The 20,000-nt window shown below is 42.5% G+C and overlaps 1 protein-coding gene across 5 annotated transcripts in view; it reads left to right on the top strand.

Annotated features, from left to right (window-relative positions):
• The window catches only part of Gramd1c (GRAM domain containing 1C), a 77,597-nt gene that overhangs the window by 18,262 nt on the left and 39,335 nt on the right, over nucleotides 1-20,000 (top strand). For all 5 annotated transcript variants that reach the window (XM_021184889.2, XM_021184890.2, XM_021184891.2 and 2 more), the window contains 4 exons: nucleotides 1,894-1,978; nucleotides 10,782-10,885; nucleotides 11,475-11,570; nucleotides 13,124-13,204. In XM_021184889.2, the coding sequence (XP_021040548.1) occupies nucleotides 1,894-1,978; nucleotides 10,782-10,885; nucleotides 11,475-11,570; nucleotides 13,124-13,204 (366 nt within the window). The remainder of the gene's footprint in view (nucleotides 1-1,893; nucleotides 1,979-10,781; nucleotides 10,886-11,474; nucleotides 11,571-13,123; nucleotides 13,205-20,000) is intronic.

Here is a 20,000-nt window from a genome sequence, read left to right as displayed (position 1 = left end):
GGGAAGCAAATACCTTTACCTCCTGCTCCAGTGTTATTCTGTTGCAGTGACAAACACCACAAACATAATCAACTTAGGGAGGAAAGACTTTATTTGGCTGCTTCTTCCAGGTGACAGTTCATCATCGAGGGCAGTCAGCTCAGGAACTCCACTAGGACCTCAAAGCAGCAACCATTAAAGAGCACAGTTTGCTGTCTTGCTCACTGGCTTCTGCTCAGCTAGCTTTCTCAGAAATCACAGGACCACCAGCCTAGGAATGGTGCTGCCCACAGTGGGCTGGGCCCTCCTGCATAAATTAACAATCAAGCTGATCCCTCACAGACAGGCCCACAGGCCAATTTGATCTGTGTAATTCCTCAGTTGAGGCTTTTGTCTCAGATGGCTCTGAGCTGTCAAGTTGACAGTGGAAGCTAGAACAACCCTGACCCATTATCTCATAGGCCCTTAAGTTCATCAACTGTGGTTTTCTTTAGTTCTTTGAACATTTGGGGGATAATTTCTTTGATGTCTTAGGCTTTTACACCCAGTGCCTGAGGCCGCTCAAGGATTGTTTCTATTACCTATTGATTTTTTTCTCTTCTGCTGCTCACCAGGCTTTTTTTTTTTTTTTTAAACTGCCCGTTGGATGATTCAAATGGCGTATGTGATTCTGTGGACTAGAGATTATCTCCAGCAGGGTTCCAGATGCTTGCATCTTGCTACAAACAGTTCACCAGAGACAATTAGATAGCAGCAAGCACAAGAAGAGAATTTATTCAGAAAGATGAACTTCCAAAGGAGGCAAGCCGGGGCAGGCTCTGCCATTTCCCAAAGGATCTGGGCTTTTCTGTACACGATCTGCCCGTCATGTGTCGTTCTCCATAAAACGTGACATGGTGTATGTCATATTTGTGTCTTAACTTGCCACCCAGGGTGAGATGTATTATAACTAGGAGCCATGGGTTGTTTTCTGAGGCTCTGGAGTGCCTCTGCACCTGTGCCTGTGGCGTGAGCCAGTCTGGGTTTGCCTCAGCCGAAGTTCCAGCCTTCTTTGCCAGAGTGCTTTTCCGTGTGGCAGTTTTGTAAGGCTTTACTCAAGTTCTAGGCCTTGCTCTCTGCCCTACCCACCTGCCTCATTAGCATCTCTGCCTTCTGATTGTTTTCTCCCCGCCCGCTATTGATTTTTTTGTTTGTTTGTTTGTTTGTTTAAGAACTTGCTTAGAGTAAATCTGGGTTTTTCCTATAACGCCTGGGAATGGATATCCCTGCTGGATTTATTATTGCTTTATCTTTTCTCTTTAAGATTGCTAAATGTTACGCTCAAACACAAAGACCCAGAAATGCCTTTCCTCCTTCTGGCAGATCTGTATGTACGTTAGGTAATATGGCCAAAGTTTAAGCTCTTCTCATTTGACCCAGTTTCGACAGAGTCTCCCTGTGTGTCCAGGCAGGAATGTGGAAGTAACTCTAGCTCTGTCTCCTGGCCGCTCCTCATGTCTGCAGCTTTGTTTGGTAGGAGCATATGGACAATGTCAAGCCCCCATGGCCTCCTTACCTTCTAGATCCGTCTGCCAAAGCCCTCGCTAGTCTGACGCTTGGCTTGTTCCAGGTGGGACCACGCTCTCAGGCTGCCCAGATGACTTTAGGGTTTCCTCCCTTTACTTGTAAACACAGATTTTCTGCTTTCTTTCTCCATCAGCCCAGCCTCCTCTGTTGACACAGCTCCTAGCTTTCATGACCTGTCCCGTGTTCACAGAAGCGTCACAGGGATGGCTTCTGAAGTGTTCATGGGTCTTTCATATAAGGACATAATATTGACGGAAAGGATGTGCCTTTTAAGTTTCATGTGTGAATGTGTTTTCTAAGCGATTACAAGTGTAAGTAAGCAGAAACCTAATCTTTTTATTGTTTCAGATCTCGAGTTCCACCTATAAAGACAGGAATGAGGAATACAGACAGCAGTTCACACACCTGCCGGACTCGGAGAAGCTGATAGCAGGTACTCAGGACGCGGCAGACAGACAGACATGACGGACAGCATGGAGGGAACTCTTAGGCCTTCACGCTAGACAGGGAATGCAGTGTCCTGTTTTACAGTTAGATGAGCTTATGCCACGTGTAACCAGGGAACAGTGATTTCTGATCTAGGAGATATCACATATTAACTGAGAAATGTGAGCCCATGGTTTCTTCCGGTACCACTATATAAGGCTAGGAAAGGAACATTTAGATCTGATATTCATCATATGGCAGCTCTCCTGAGAAAACTACACTTCTCAACAAGTGCACTGATAAATCAATTTAATAAGAATGTTCTAGGGATAAATTTAGGAATAAGTCATTATTCATGTTATGGTTCATGTAGAATTTTATATGTGCTAGGCTTCCCAGTAAGAAGTTTAGTCACTTTTATAATAGAAATGCTTTATTTTGTATCTGGTTTTGTGTATACACACACACACACACACACACACACACACACACACACACACAGGCATGTAGGTGTGCATGTGTGTGGAGGCCAGGGGCCAATGTTGATTGCCTTCCAAATCAGCTCACCTTATGTTGTGGAACTGGGTCTCTCACTGAACCTGAAGCTCACCAGTTGGCTGCGTTTCTCTTGTCTTCTTCCCCAGGGCTGAGATTCCAAGCACACCACCACACTCAGCTTTATGGTTTTTAAAGTTTTATTATTTTTGTGGGTATAGTTGTTTTGCCTGCAAGTGTATGTGCATGCAGTGCCTTCCGAGGCCAGAAGAGGGCGTCAGGCCCCTTAAGACTGGAGTTGCAGATAGTTGTGAACCACCATGTGAATGCTGGGGATCGAACCTGGGCCCTCTGGAAGAGTCACCAGTGCCCTTAGCCATTGAGCCCCCACATCTGGATTTGTATATGGCTTCTGGGGAATGAAATCAGGTCTTATGTATCCAGGTTGGCCTGGATACATTGTATCTTAGGATAACCCTGTGCTCCTGACCCTCCCAAGTGCCGTGATTGCAGACCTATGTCACTGCTCCCAGCAGAAGCAATATAATTTTATAATAAAAATTTCAAATAGGAAATTGAAAGAAGTGGTGGTGGGTACTGAAAGATTTGGAGGGAAAGGAGAGCCAGTTTTGTCCTTTTGTTGTGATGGAAGGCAAAGTGTTAATTATTAAAAACAATTACAACTTTTTTTGCATGTGTTACAAATGTTCTTGCTAGCCTCCCACTTAAAACAGAAGGCTTTTCACAGAAACAGTTCTAAAACGTATCCTGTTGGTTCCTACCCTGTTTTGTTTTGTGGAGACAGGGTCTATGTACTCCTGCTGGTCTGCAACTTTCTATGTAGACCAGCTGACCTCAAACTGGGAGCTATCCCCCTGCCTCTATCTTGTAAGCACTAGAATTACAAGTGTGTTCTCACCACCCCCTGGTGAGTTTGACCATTTCAAAAGATACTAATTTCATTGTACACTCCTTGTAGCACTGCCGAGCCACCCAGGAAAGTGGGGAGAAAAGAGCTGGCTCTTCTATCTGTATAATTTAGCTAATATTTTGTCTTTTATAAAATTTTCAGTGTGTGTGTGTTTTTCTTTAAAAGGTTAGATATTTGCATGTTTTCCTGACTGGTACAGTCGCCATGGTTAATGTAGACATTTAGAACCTGATATAAAGGGGAGAATGGCTGCACAGGGATCATTTTCGGGGTGCCGGGATGCCTCTGTATTTTGGTGGTGATTACACGACTGTTCATCAACCGCATCTTTATGCAGGAACTCCGCTGCATAAAATTTTTAGAAATAACCAAGGTCTCAGGGACACCCTGGTTGTAACAATGACACTATTTGTGTTATAAATGAGTGAACCCATTCCAGTCATGAGTGACTCAGTATAGATAGCTGCTCTTGGCTGTTTCAGGAGATTGGATCCAGGAAGTCCCCTCAGATGCCAAGGTCCATGGATACCTAAGCTCTTATGTAAAGCAGTGTGGCATTCACGTGGAACCCAAGCACAGCCTTTCATGTAGTTTAAATCATCTCTGGATTACTAGTAATGGCTCACACGATGAGTTTAGGGACTCGTGACTTGAAAACAAGTTTGTGCAAGTTCAGTAATGTTTTAAAAAGAAACATTTAAACATACCTTTGTGATTTAGTCTGAGAAGGTAGAAGCCATGTTTATGGAGGGCTGACTCTGCCTGTCTATTTCCTATCTCTGTGGGCTAAGACTCTGGCAGCAGGGAACTCGTCTAGAGCTCAGGTCTTGACTTCTTCAAACATCCCTCTCCCAGAAGAAGCCTCTGGAGCCGTAACAGCTCGAGACCAGTGAGGACAGAGCACGCTATGGTTCCGGTACCAAGGGTAGGTTAAGAAAACGGAAACAGGCAGCAACTTGGAACAGCCCCTGATGTTCAAAGTCAGAATAGCTTAAGCAACAAAATAACGATTTGGGATAACGAACCAAAGAATCAAATAAATTTCTATGAGTCCATATTGTTATGAATAAATTCTTAAATAATTAAACAGTTATGGAGGAGTAAAGTAACAGTCCTCCCTAAACTTTCAGAAGTCCAGGGGCTGGAGAGACGGTGTCATTGGTGAAGTGTCTGATGAACGAGCACAAGGACCTGAACAATCCTAGAACCCATATAAAAGCCATGTGTGTGGGGTGCTCTCCTGTGACCCCTGCAGCAGGGGGCAGGGGGATGAGGAGACAGGCCAATCAGTAAAGCTCATGGCTAGATACATCAGTGAACTTCAGGTTCAATGAGAGACCCTTCCTTAAAATCATGAGACGGATCAATGGTTAAGAGCACCGGCTGGCCACTCTTCCAGAGGACTTGAGTTCAGCTCCCTACACCCACATAGCCACTTACAACTGTCTGTCTGTCCAGTTCCAGGGGACTGGACACCCTCATACAGACATACATGCAAGTGAAACACCAATGTACATAAAATGAAAGAAATAAAGAAAATATAGGAGCTGGAAATTAATCAAATTTGGACTTGGTCATTAGTGACAAGGAGGAAAGAGGGGGAGGAAGAAGCTACAGCTGAGACCTAGTGAATAGCAGAGTTCCGTACCTAAAGCTAAGGTCTCCTCACCTCTCACTCTCCATACCTACATGGCTGAGGAGAGTTTCACCTCACAGCTGACATACAGATGGATAAAGCGGTACTGTCACAGTGAAAACCTTTTTCAAACATGTACGTTGCTAATTAAGCACCGTTTGGTGTTCAACGCTGACAACCGCATTTCAAGGCCCTTCGCCTCCTCTGATAGATGTAGCCCTTGTAATTAGATTGTTAGCTAATTTTTCTCAAGCATAAGTGGAAAATTACAGCTGTCTCTAACTATCCCTTGGAAACAGTTTGCCAGTCCAAGTGCTAAGTAGCCCCAGCGCTGTCTAGTTGTGACATCAGGCGTTTGCTGTGGGATGACCAGAGGCATCTTAGAAAATGTCCAAGCATCTGCATTAGCATGGCCTTTTCTTTATTCTCAGTACTCACTTGAGCCTTCTGTCTTTTATTTACTAGTCTTGATCAAAGAAATGTTTATTAAAATCTATAATGAACTTGAGCCAGTAACTACTTGTAGAAAAAAAATTACACTTTAGGGGGCATATCCATACCCTCAGTGCTGAGTCGGGTGAGGCTAGGACATGGGAAAGGGGCCTTGGGGGAGATGACTAAAATGCAAATAGCTTACATATATTTGGAGTTTCTTTTTTTCTTTTTTTGGTTTTCTTTAGTCACTCGTTTTATAGGAGGGCTTATTCATTGGCATCTGCTTCCAGTCTTCTAAAACTGGGTAAAATCTTTCTGTCTGCTAATGCACCTTCCCGTCCCACGTCCAGTCCTGTTTTGAATTTAATTGATTAAATGTTGTCTTTGCCATCTCTAAAGGAGCTTGTACGAGGTGGGGGAGGGGGGAGGGTCGCGGCGGGCGGGCGGGCGGGAGTAAACCCATGTCTAACTACTACCCCTTCCAGCGGGCACTGGCTGTATGCACTGTTGTTCTGTTTTGTCTTTTTAAGTAGTGGTATTCATACCTTTAAATTTATTTACCCTTTTAAAAGAATTGTTTGGAAGACGATTCTTTTGTGATCTTGCTCAAAGCTTACAGTTTGAGTGCTTTGATTATCTAGGTGAACAAGGTAGAGGTACAGACAGGGCAGTGTTGTACTGAGGACACATAATCCAGTACTAATTCTCTTGCCACTTCAGAATACCTCTCCACACAGGCAGGAGAATTAAAAAAAAAAAAGGAGCAATTTGTTATTGATTAAACATAAACTAGAGTGTGAGCAAGCCATGTTGATACACTGCAAATCTAGCATTTAGAGGCAGAGGATGCCAAGTTTCAGGCCAGCCTATGATATGCAGTGAGTTCATTACCAATCGTAGGTACACCGAGAGACCCTGTCTAAAACCAACAACAGTAACAAAGCAAAGCCTACAAACAAAACAGAGCTTAGGATATGGTGTGGGTGTGAGATCACAAAAACTGACAGCCCTGCAGATACATGGGGCTTGGAAACCACCTCCTTAGGACAGATACAGCTGAGTACTGGGGAGGCCTTCAGTGGGATGAGCGCTTGCCTCAGGGGCTCCATCCCCAGCACCATGCAGACAAGATGTGGTGACACAGGACTGTAATTCCTGCACTGGAGGGGTGGAGGCTGGAGGAATAGACGTTCAAAGTGAGTTTGAGGCCAGCCTGGCTAGGCTCTATGAGAGAGAACCTGTCTGAAATGAAGAAAGAAAAGGAGGGGGAGGAGCAGAGGTGGGGGTGGGGGAGAGACAGGAAGACCAGTCCTGAAATGAGCCAAGTTGACATTCACCATGTGTCACATTTAATCCATCTCAACTTTACCTAGTAATTAGGGAAAACAGCTGCAACAGCCGTAGGAAACATAAACTCACATCTGTATGACAGAGGTAGTTTGTCAGTTACCCAGCAAAGCTAGGCTCTTATCTTCCTGGATGGCTCCTGGGACCCTGGGCTGTGAAGCAGGTGAGAAGCCTCCTTGGCTTTTGAAAAGATTCAAACCTGTCTCAAGGGAGCAGGAAAAGAATTGATAAGTCATTGGACAGGAAATGCTCTGAGAGAAGCCAAGGGTATGAGGGTTTTTTTTTTTTTTCTGCAAGTAAAAAGCTAACAAAATACCAAAAGGAGAGGGTTTTTTTTTTCATTGTCACTTAAATACTAACTCTAGAAAAGCAAACTTTAAAATGTTCTTGTAAGCTGGACCTGGTGGCGCACGCCTTTGATCCCAGCACTTGGGAGGCAGAGGCAGGCGGATTTCTGAGTTCGAGGCCAGCCTGGTCTACAAAGTGAGTTCCAGGACAGCCAGGGCTACACAGAGAAACTCTGTCTTGAAAAACAAAACAAAACAAAACAAAACAAAACAAAACAAAACAAAACAAAACAAAACAAAACAAAACAAAACTGTTCTTGTAAGGGCTCTTTCCTCTGCCTCCTGAGACCCTCCCTCATCACAGTGCTTCCCTCTGTCACTATGGTAAAGTAGAATACTTGGAGACATGTATTTCCTGATATTATTATTTTTAAACATTTATTTACTATATTTTTTTTCAAAGCTGGGCATTGTAGTACACTCCTTTAATTCCAGCACTTGGGAAGCAGAGCGTGAGTTCGAGGCCAGCCTGGTCTACAGAGTGAGTTTTCAGGTCAGTTAGAGGTACATAGTGAGCCCTGTCTCAAAACAACAAAAAGAAAGAAAAGAGAAAGCACATTCTCCCGTTAGTTTCCTTATGGACTTATGCCTGCATCCTAAGTTCTTACTAAGGCAGAGAATCATCTCGCCTTGTCTACTACTTAATGCATATTGTATTGATTTAATGTATATTGTATTGATTCGTTCCTGGACTCTCTTCCTGCTTTGTTCTGTATCGTTTATTTTGTGATTAAGAAAATAAATCTTTATAGACATTGGAGCCATTTAATTGTGCCATAATTGATCATGTTATTAGTATAAAATTGAATAAAGCACGATGTGTCAGAGTGACCTAAGGAGGTTGGTTAATTTCTTCAGCTTTACTACAGCTTTCTGGTAAGCCATTGTGAAGTTACAAAGTCTGTAACAATGATTTTTGATAAGCCTTATTTTCTTATTTCATTCTAGGCGAATCAGGTCCTTAATATAACTGATCAGGTGGGACATTACCTCCTGAAGTGGCAATTATTTTTATAGTAGATACTCGTTTATAAGTAACAGTGTTGGGAGCACAAAAAAATCCATAACCCCTTTTAAAAGAAAGCGCTCTACCTTTTATGTGTGATACAATGCCTTTGCTATCTTTTATATGTATTTATTTTTTCTTTGCCACAATTTTAAGCAATTTTTCCTGTGGTCTACATTTATTATGATAGCCCTCATTTTAAGGAAGCCACATTTTAAAATTACTGAAATGTCCATCAGCATATATCAAATATGCTTCTGTTAAGACATTCCAGGTGTGTGCTCTGTCTTTCAGTATCATTAGGATAAAATAGTACAGAAACAGTGCAGGGCAGGCACCATCTGACAGCCTGAGACAGTCACCTTAACCTTGCCTCAGACCTATGTAGTCAGAGCTCTGGGGAGGGGCTAGCACTCTCTTCTCAGCCAACCAGGTATCTCTGAGAAGCATTGAGTGATAAAATGTTTCAGTGAGATAAAAATTTCATGACACCTGAAAGGCGACCTTTGACCCCCGTCTGCTTGGGACATACATAGTAGTGGATGGGACACCTACTCTGCTGGCTTATTTATTAACAGCTTTTATTTGGTGGCATCTCAGCTTTTTTTTTTCCCCCCTGAAAGACTAACTACTTTGCTCAGTTCTTAGAATTTAACACAACTAAGGCTAAATATTTTGAGGCTTAGTTAACTTTCTTGCTTTGTGTCATTTTGAGACAGGGTCTCTTTACCTAGCTCTGACTGTCCTGGAACTCACCATGTCAGGCTGGCCTCAAACTCACAGAGATCCTCCCACCTCCTGAGCTGGGATTAAAGGTGTGCACCACCCATGCCTGACAACTTTTATTTTCAAATAAAAAAAATAAAAAATTACTTTATGCCGTTTTAAAATGTAGCAGTTGACAGAGTCACCTCACAGAAGTTCTTCATATCTTGTACTGTGAGCTATGGTTTGCATTAGGCAAGAAAGTGAGAGGTGAATCTTAGAGGCATGATAGCTGCACTGGTTAGTTTTTAGCAACTTGACATAAACTAGAGTCATCTGGGAAGATGAAGAATTGTCACCATCACCTGGCCTGTGAGCGTCTCAGTGGGGCTTTTCCTGCTTCTTGATGGATGTGTAAGGGCTTAGCTCACTGTGGGCGGTTCTGACCCTAGGCAGTTGGTCCTGGGTTGTATAAGAAACCAAGCTGAGCAAGTGGGGACCAAGCCAGTAAACAGTGTTCTTCAGTGGTTTCTGCACCAGTCCCTGCCGTGACTTCCCTCACAGATGACAGACCGTGATGTGGACGTGTAAACCAAATAAACCCTTTCCTTCTCTTCCAGGTTTCTTGGGGTCAGAGTATTTATTGCAACAACAGAAAGCAAACTAGACCCGTTGTCTTTGTTCCCTGAAAAATGGAAACGTTAACAAAATACCCTGACAAAATCAGCTTAGAGAAGAAAGGGTTATTTCAGCTCACAGTACTAGGTTATAGTCCGTCAGAGGGAGAGAGCTGGTTATATCACATCCATAATCAGGAGCAAGAGGAACGCGTGCATGCTGGCTTGTGCTCAGTATTCTTTCTCTACTCTTACACAGGCTAGAACTGAAACCCAGAGAACAGTGTTACCCACAGTGGCCTAGTCTTCCCACCGTAGCCAGTGTAATCAAGACGGTCTCCTAAGACATGGCCACAGCTAATCAATCTCGACTGTCTCTCACTGAGATACTTCTCCTAGGGAATCCTAGACTGTGTCAAGTTGACAATAAAGGCGAGATCTCTTTATATATCTCTGACTGGCCTGGAGCTCAGTATGTGATACTCAAGCTCACAGAGATCTGTCTGCCTCTGCCTCCGGAGCACTGGGATTAAAGGTGTGTGCCACCATGCCCAGTCTCTTAGCTCTCAAATGTGCTGTGTATTTCTACCATGGGGCCTGTGCATGTCCTGGTCTATCACAATTCTGTCACCTCTTTATTGATCTTTGGATTCTTTTTAAAGATTACTTATTCAGGGAAATGATTCCTGGTAACGCTTCTACACACACACACACAGAGACAGCTGTATAACCAACTCTTGTTATATATCTTTACACTTTGGCCATCATCTTACTTGTCTTTGTATCTTCACTATCAACTTGATTGGATTTGGCATCTCCTAGGAGACACACCTCTGGGTGTGTCTGGATGTGGGTCACACCATTCCATCCATGAGCTGGGTCCTGTAACTGAAGGGAAAGTGGGGAAAAGCAGCTGAGCATAGTGATTCCCATTTCTCTGCTTCTCCATCACTGAGCAACCTGCTCCCACCCTGGGTCTTCCCTACCATGGAGGACTGTGTTCCTGGACTGTAGTAGTTACTTTTCTGGTTGCTGCTTTAAAATCCAACAAAAGCAACTTGAAGGACACCACTTCATTTTGGCTCACAGTCCATGATGGTGAGGAAGTCATTTCTGATGAGCCTAGTGCCCAACAAAATAGCTGGCATAGAATGTATGGATGAACAAATGAATGAACGAATGAATGAATGAGTGAGTAGACAGGGATGGCATCCCACCAGCTGAAGTAGTATAAGGTTTATTCTGTTTTCGGACTTTTGTGAATGCCCTTCTCTTATCTTTGTCTCTGTAGATTATGCTTGCGCTCTTCAGAAGGATATCTTGGTTCAGGGGAGGCTGTACCTTTCAGAAAACTGGCTGTGTTTCTATAGCAACATCTTCAGATGGGAAACTACAGTAAGACATGTTTGCATTTGATTTGTTGATAGAAATAACTGCATAGTTAGAATAAACAGTATTCTTAAAAGGAATGTATTTAAGATGATTCAAAAGCAAAGCCATTTATATTTGTATATCTATGTTTATGTAAGTATCATATGTTTATGTATGCATAAATGTGTAATGTATTTTTCTAATTTTAACACATCAAACCCTATTCGCGCTTAATGCAGTTAGGTTGGAAGGGGCCTGGCTTGGCTGTCAAAACCATGGTTACCTGACAGACTTGTCTAGATTGTGCTTGAGGTTTTAAAATGTGGACCCTGAACTCCCACATCATTCACACCCAGTCCTAATGTTAGATCCTCGTATTGATGAACGTAACACTGAAGGGAGCATGTCTGACCGACCCAGAGCCCCTCTCCTCTAATGACACTAGCTTCATGTTCACAGAGAACACAGCATGTGCATGTATACCCCTAAAGCAGGGCTTTCAGCCAAATACTCTGGATTAGATTAATGCAACACTTGGTATTTGGGGTTCTATATGCCTCTGAAAATATGCATTTCAGTTTTTAAAAAGCATTTTTTTTATGTGTGTGTTTAGATTTCTATTGCTTTAAAGAATATAACCTTTATGACCAAGGAGAAAACTGCTCGACTTATCCCAAATGCTATCCAGATCATCGCGGAGGGGGAAAAGGTGAGCCACTTCTCCACCTTTGCCAGATTAATAAGAGGAAGATCTGTTTTACGCAGGTAGCATCGGGAATGCAGGTAGCTCTTGAAGTTATAATGTCTTGTGGAGACCCAGGATATTCTATAACAGATTCTTGTATGTTTAAATAGTTACTATTTGCAGAGTCGAGAAAGCAGGACAGCCCAGGGTGGGAAAGACAGGGGGAGGGTAATAACATACAATACAATTATGTTTGTTTAATGATGTCACAATGAAATCCACTTCTTTGTATGCTAATAAAAATAAATAAAGAAATCCACAGGCTACAGGGGCATTAGTAATCATTAGGTTATATGCTGTGTACACAAAACTGCCTAGAGTGTGCTAGGATGTATCTTCTACAAAGAATATATATTCGTAGCTAGACATGCCTTTAGTCCCAGCACTCAGGAGGCAGAGACAGGCAGATCTCTCTGAGTTCAAGGTCAGCCTGGTCTATATATCTGGTTTTTTGGACAGCCACGGATACACAGAGAAATCCTGTCTTGAAAAGCAATCCACCACAGACAAAAACTAAACAACAACAAAGAAAGAATATATCTAGGTCTCAGCTTTTTTTTTTTTTTTTTTTTAGACAGAGTTTCTCTATCTATCCCTGAATGTCCTGGAACTTGGCTCTGTACTCCAGGCTGGCTTCTAATTTAGATCAACCTGCCTCTGCCTCCCGGGATTAAAGTATGCCACCACTGCCTGGAGGACTCAGGTTAATGAATTGAAAAATCTGTGAAAGCATTAATGCCCAAATCAACGTGTAAAAGTTTCTTAATCACTCGTTTTCCCTTCCTGTAGATAAGCACTTTGTGATAGGAAGTCACTGACCAGGCCGATGGAAGAGAGTGGCTCCACTTTCTCATCGTGATGTAAATTTTAAATATGACTTCACAAAAATAGCTAAATGTGGAGAAATACATTGGGTTAAAAGGAGACACAAAATTATAGTTTGAGCATTTTATCACTTTCTTGTTTTTATCCCATCACAGGCCTCCAAGTTTAACTTGGGTGTTTTATGTGCACTGTTAACAGAGATCCAATATTTTTGGATTTTTTTTTTAAACTTGAAAAAATTGCATAACTTAAAATTTGTATCACTAATATAGACATTTCTGAAGTCCACTTCTATTTTTAGTTTATATGGGGCTCAGTTAACAGGCATGACAGGCACCATATCTCAAAGTTTAGAATAAAAACTTTCCATTTTAGTCTATGAATTTATTTAGATTAATTTGAGAAAATTATGATAAACAAACAGCTACCCAGTCTTAGCCCATTTTCCTAGTTAAAAAAAAACATTGTGCTTGAAAATTTTCTATAAGATACTATGTGTTATAGGACAGGGTTTATAAAGACATCTTATTTATGCAAGAATTATTTGTTTTTCTTTTAGCACAGGGTAAGTGAAAACTGTTGAAAGTTGGGAGTCGGCTTTGGTCATAGCAGGACCCCAGAGACCTTCACGACAGATGCTTCCCCTCTGAACTTTTATAGTACTAAATTTGTCTCCTTCTTTTTCTTTGTAGTTTTTCTTTACATCTTTTGGTGCCAGAGACAGAAGTTACCTGATCATATTTAGGTTGTGGCAGAATGTATTACTAGATAAGGTAAGTGTTCATTCCACAAGCATTTTGTAAGAAGGCACACTAGGGGCTACTGTGTATCTAAGTAGGATTTGCCAAGAGCCCTTTCTTATTTTCATGAATCCAATTCTAACGACAGTTCAAAAATTTAAAGCAAAAGATCTATAGTTATTTTTACGTTCTTTTTCAAATTCAAAAAGAAAAATTGAAGAGCAGGGTGTGATTGTTCATGCCTTTAATCCTGGCTCTCAGGAGGCAGAGGCAGGCAGATCTCCTTGAGTTCGAGGCCTGACCGGTCTACAGACAAGAGTTCCAAAACAGTCAGGGTACATAGTGAGAACCTATCACTCCCCCCGCCCCCAACACACATACACACACACACACCTGTAAAAAGAAAAGAAGAAGAGGAAGAAAATTGAAAAACTCAGAAACTGGGAAAGTGTCTCCGTGGGTAAAGGCGCGTGCCACCAAGCCTGATGATCGGAGTTTGATTTGTAGGACTCAAACGGCGAAAAGGGGAGAACTGACACCCACAAGCTAACCTCTTACTTCTACATGCACATTGCGGCACACATGCACACACACTCCTACACAACTAGATGGATGAGTAAATGCAGTACAAGTGTGAATTATAGCAGTTAAAAGGGGTTTCGTCGCGGGCACGTGCATATGGGCATGCGCAGTTGCACACGCATACGGAGGCCGAGGAGGATGTCTGAGGGTTTCCTTGGTCATTCTCCATCTCGCTGCTTTGAGGCAGGGTCAAACGGATCCAGGAGTTGGCTGGTTAGGCTGGCTGGCTGGCAAGCACAGGGGCTGTCTGTCTCCATCTCCCAGGGCTGGCACTGGAGGTACATGTAGCCATTTCTGGCATTTTACGTGGGTGTTTGGGACTTGAACTTTGGTTCTCATGCTTGCCCAGCAAGCATTCTTATCTGTTGATCTATCTCCCCAGCTCCATACTTACTGTTGCCGTTCTGGTGGTTGAACCCAAAGCCTCCTCTATGTACCACTGAGCTATCTCCCCAACCCCTGTAAGTGACTGTGCTCGTTAAGATCCCTAAGATAACGACCAAGATAAAAAATAGTCAGAAGCATTAATGGAAGTAAAATGATTAGCTAGAAAATATGTATTTCACACATAAGAAGCTAATAATGGAAATATTATGGTTTCTATTGCTGTGGTAAAACACCACGACTAAAGCAAGCTAGGGAGGAGAGGGCTTATTCAGCTTAGGCTTCCACATCTCAGTTCATCACCAAAGGAAATCAGGGCAAGAACTCAAGCTGGACAGGAAACTAGAGGCAGACGCTGATTCAAAGGCCATGGCGGGGTTACTGCTCAGCCTGCTGCTTTAAGGAAACCAGGACCACCAGCCCTGGGAATGGCACCACCCACAATGGGCTGAGCCCGCCCCCATAAATCTCTAATTAAGAAAACTCTCTACACGCTGCACTTTATTGGAGGCATCTTCTCAGTTGAGCCTCCCTCCTCTAAGGACACTCAGTAAAAATGACACTTTGTTACGTAAACCCTCATATAAATATAAATGAATCAGACAGCACACTGAAGACCCGAGGAAGACCGATGCAATAAACAAACACACAACCCAACTGTGTGTTATGCCTGAGGCAGAATAGCTTCAAAGTACAGACGTCTTGAAAGTGAAAGAAGCAGATAAGACACACAGACAGAGACCAGTGTTGATGAGAAACATCTCACCGCGTGGACTTTAACCCTAAAGCGATAGGCCAGGAGCGTGCACCTGCACTGGTAGAAGGGCCAAATCATCTGGAATGCATAAACGTTGTACGTGCGTATGCCGCTCATTCCAGAGCCCTAATGTATATAAACCAAAATCAAATAGAATCGAAGGAAGAAAAAAACAATTTAGCAGTAACAGCTGAATTCAATACCCTACTTTCAGTGATGGGAACAACTACAGAGATCAACAGTAAAGAGAAGAACAACTTGACTAACCAGGACCAACCAAGGACCAGAGGACACCTATGGAATGTTTTGTCCAACAACAACAGATACACATTTTCCCAAGAGCATGTGGACACTCTCCAAAGAGACCATAGTGCTAGATTGTAAAGTAAGCCTCAGTACATTCATAAGGATTAAAGTAATTTGGAATGTATTCTCTGGTCACAATGGAGTGAGATTTGGAGCCAGAGGTTCACTAGAAAGTGAAAGTTAAATAGAAGATCTCTAAAGAGCCACTGGGTAAAAAGAAGAAATCACAAGGGAATTGTGGTTTCTTGTGTGCTTTTCCTCCCTCGGGGAAGCAGTGGGGTCTACAGGATCCCTGTGCAGCCGTGAGTGCTGCAGGGCAAAGGCCTTCTCTGAGGATTTAGTGTCACATCTCTCTCAGACAGTATTCAATGAGACAGCTCTCTTAGGCGATCTTCAGAGAAAACACTGGTGTGTACACACTTTATCAGGGTGGACAAGGGGTATAAATGAACCTTGGAGAATGGGAAGGAGTTTCCAGGTTGAATGTAAATCACTGGCTGGTGCTTATTGTACTGGGAATGCCTCATTTGCATGGAGAAGCGATCCAAGAGTCCCAGGTGCTTGCCGCAGGTGCTTATGGGAAAGAAGAAACTGAACTTGTAAGTTTGCCAAGGACTGCATAACCTTCCTCAGGTAGACTGCGTAGGGTCATGCTCCTGACATAGGCCAGGCAGAGAAGAGGAAGCCCTGCTGGAAAAGGGAGTCCTCCGTTTTGTGCCCTATCTGTACGCTGTAGATTACAACCTTAAATAGCAGGGTTTCCCCACAGGAAATTATCAAAACCTTTCCAAATCCTTTCTGGAGCCAAATGAAAACACAGCAAGATCAGATCTCACAGGCCAAGACCAAAGCAGCGTCTAGAGGGGAAATTAAACTCTAAACACTGCTATATATATTTTCTAAAAGGCGAATCTTGAATCCATGACCAACCTACCTTTTGGCTTTATGAAATTAGAAAAAGGAAAGCAAATAAACTTGATATAAACAGAATCAAAGAGATAATAAACATTGGAGCCAAGGTGAAAGTCATTGAGAACAGCAAAGTAGGCATCAATAGAATGAAAAGTTTTCTTGGAAAATATTAAAGTTCAACAAACTTTAACCATATCTATCGAGAGTAAAGAAGAGATGAGGTAGAGGTGCATGCCTATAATTGTGATGCTCAGGAGGCCAAAGCAGGAGATTTGAGAGTTCAAGGTCAGCCTGGGGCACATTAGGAAAACCCCATCTCAACAAACAAAGAAAAACCAAAATGAAACTAAGTCTGAAGAGACTAAACATATAAGAGAAACACAGTTTAAAAGTTAACAATTTATGGTGTATGTGTGTGTGTGTGCGTGTGTGTACATGTGCACGCACACACACATATGATGCCTTCTGTATTCTTGGTTTACATGTTTGGAGAACCACTATCTTCATTTCACTTGAGCTTGTCAAACCTTTTGATCACTTCATTCTTAGCACTAGACATGTAAACTTTCATTTAATACTAACTTTGACTTTGGACTTTTAACATTGTTGAGACTGTTATAGACTATGGGAACTTTTGAATTTGAACTAAATGTATTTTTGCATTATGCTATGTTTAGATATGGCCCCCATAGAGACATATGAAGACCAAGGAGTAGAATGTGATGGTTTGTATATGCTTGGTCCAGGGAGTGCCCTTGTTGGAGTAGGTGTGTCACTGTGGGCGTGGGCTTAAGATCCTCACCCTTGATGCCTGGAAATCAGTCTTCCACTAGCTGCCTACAGATGAAAATGTAGAACTCTTAGCTCTGCCTGTATCATGCCTACCTAGATGCTGCCCTGATCCCACCTTGATGATAATGGACTGACCCTCTGAACCTGTAAGCCAGCCCCAATTAAATGTTGTCCTTTATAGGAGTTGCATTGATCACGGCGCCTGTTCACAGCAGTAAAGGTAACCAAGACACTAGGTTTGGACTCTCAGATAAAATCAGGTATACAGTACACATCTAAAATTCCATTGCTGAGGAGGCAGAGACAAGGGCACCCTAGGACTTGCTGGTCAGAGTCAGTCTTTGAGCTCCAGGTTCAGTGAGAGATTCTGTCTCAACACACATACACAGACACACACACAGACAGAGACACACACACAGACACACACATCCATACATATACACACACACACATGCATCTGTTTAAACTGAACTCTGTTGAGTTTCTATCCTCACTTCAGGGATGGAGTTTGACCTGAGTGTTGTAAAATGAAATCAACTCTTTTTCTCCCCACAAGTTGACTTTGTCACATTCATTATCACAGCAATAGAAACCCAAACTAAGGTCTTCCAGTTTTCCTCTCCGCCTGTAGCAGATCCTCTGCCACAGGGATCCCTACCCAAATAGTGCCAGGAGGGAGCAAGCCTCCCAGGAGTGCAGTGTGGACAGGACTGTGAGTGCAGGTAGGACCCTCAGGGCACAGGAACCAAGGGGCAGCCTGGGACAGGAGCCTTCCAGTCTCCCTCTGTGCCCACAGCTGATACTGAGCCACAGAGTTACATATACAAATACCTGCAGGAGAGAGCTGGTCTCCCAGGACTGCCTACACACTGCGAGCACAGGTAAGACCACCACTTCTCTTCAAATCCCTGGCCCAAGAGGGACCCTTACAGAGCCAACAGGACACAGAAACCAAGAATCTTCTAGTCTCTGTCTGCACCCAAGCTGACCCTGTACCACATCTCTCCATACCCAAATTCCTCCTGGAGAGAACTGGTCTCCCAGGAGTACTGACACATAGGCTTGCAGGAGGGATAAGCCAAAGTCAGAGACAGCAAGACCAGCTAACAACCAGAGATAACCAGATGACAAAAGGCAATGCAAGAACATAAACAACAGAAACCAAGGCTACTTGGCATCATCAGAACCTAGTTCTCCCATCACAGTGAACCCTGGTTACCCCAATACACCAGAAAAGCAAGACTCTGATTTAAAATCACATTTCATGATGATGATAGAGGACTTTAAGAAGGACATAAATAACTCCCTTAAAGAAATACAGGAGAACACAGGTAAACAGCTAGAAGACCTTAAAGAGGAAACAAAATCCCTTAAAGAATTACAGGAAAACACAATCAAACAGGTGAAGAAACTGAACAAAACCATCCAGGATCTAAAAATGGAAATAGAAACAATAAAGAAATCCCAAAGGGAGACAGCCCTGGAGATAGAAAACCTAGGAAAGAGACCAGGAGTCATAGATGCAAGCATCGCCAACAGAATACAAGAGATAGAAGAGAGAATCTCAGGGGCAGAAGATACCATAGAAAATATTGACACAACCATCAAAGAAAATGCAAAATGCAAAAAGCTCCTAGCCCAAAACACCCAGGAAATTCAGGAAACAATGAGAAGACCCAACCTAAGGATAATAGTTCTAGAAGAGAGCAAAGATTCCCAACTTAAAGGGCCAGTAAATATCTTCAACAAAATTATAGAAGAAAACTTCTCTACCCTAAAGAAAGAGATGCCCATGAACATACAAGAAGCCTACAGAACACCAAATAGATTGGGCCAGAAAAGAAATTCCTCCTGTCAAAATAATAATCAAAACACCAAATGTACAAAACAAAGAAAGAATATTAAAAGCAGTAAGGAAAATAGGTCAGGCAACATATAAAGGCAGACCTATCAGAGTTACACCAGACTTCTCACCAGAGACTATGAAAGCTAGAAGATCCTGGGCAGTTGACATACAGACCTTAAGGGAACACAATGCCAGCCCAGGCTACTATACCCAGCAAAACTCCCAATTACCATAGATGGAGAAACCAAGATATTCCATGACAAAACCAAATTTACACAATATCTTTCCACAAATCCAGCCCTACAAAGGATAATAGAAAACTCCAACACAAGGAGGGAAACTACACCTAGAAAAAGCAAGAAAGTAATCTTCTTTCAACAAATCCAATAGAAGATAACCAAACAAACATAAAAATAACATCAATAATAACAGGGAGGAACAATCACTATTCCTTAAAATCTCTTAACATCAATGGGCTCAATTCCCCAATAAAAAGACATAGACTAACAGACTGGATACACAAACAGTACGCAGCATTTTTGCTGCATACATGAAACGCACCTCAGTGTCAAAGACAAACACTACCTCAGAGTAAAGAGCTGGAAAACAATTTTCCAAGCAAATGGTCCCAAGAAACAAGGGGGTGTAGCCATTCTAATATTGGATAAAGTCAACTTTCAACCAAAAGTCATCAAAAAAGATCTACCAAGATGAAATCTCATTTCTGAACATCTATGAGCCAAATGCAAGGGCACCCAGAGTTCTCAACTGAGGAATACCAAATGGCTGAGAAGCACCTAAAGAAATGTTCAACATCCTTAGTCATCAGGGAAATGCAAATCAAAACAACCCTGAGATACCACCTCATACCAATCAGAATTGCTAAGATAAAAAACTCAGGTGACTGCAGATGCTGGCAAGGATGTGTAGAAAGAGGAACAGTTCTCCATTGCTGGTGGGATTACAAGCTGGTATAGCCAATCTGGAAATCTGTTTGGTGGTTCCTCAGAAAATTGGACATAGTACTACCTGAGGATCCAGCTATACCACTCCTGGGCAGATACCAGAAGATGCTCCAACATGTAATAAGCACACGTGCTCCACTATGTTCATAGCAGCCTTATTTATAATAGCCAGAAGCTGGAAAGAACCCAGATGTCCCTCAACAGAGGAATGGATACAGAACATGTGGTACATCTACACAATGGAGTACTACTCAGCTATTAAAACAATGAATTTATGAAATTCTT

Source organism: Mus caroli, chromosome 16 (assembly GCF_900094665.2).
Source record: "Mus caroli chromosome 16, CAROLI_EIJ_v1.1, whole genome shotgun sequence".
Classification (NCBI taxonomy): Eukaryota; Metazoa; Chordata; class Mammalia; order Rodentia; family Muridae; genus Mus; species Mus caroli.
The sequence above is the reverse complement of the archived record's forward strand: the minus strand, read 5'-3'. Positions and strand labels throughout refer to the sequence as shown.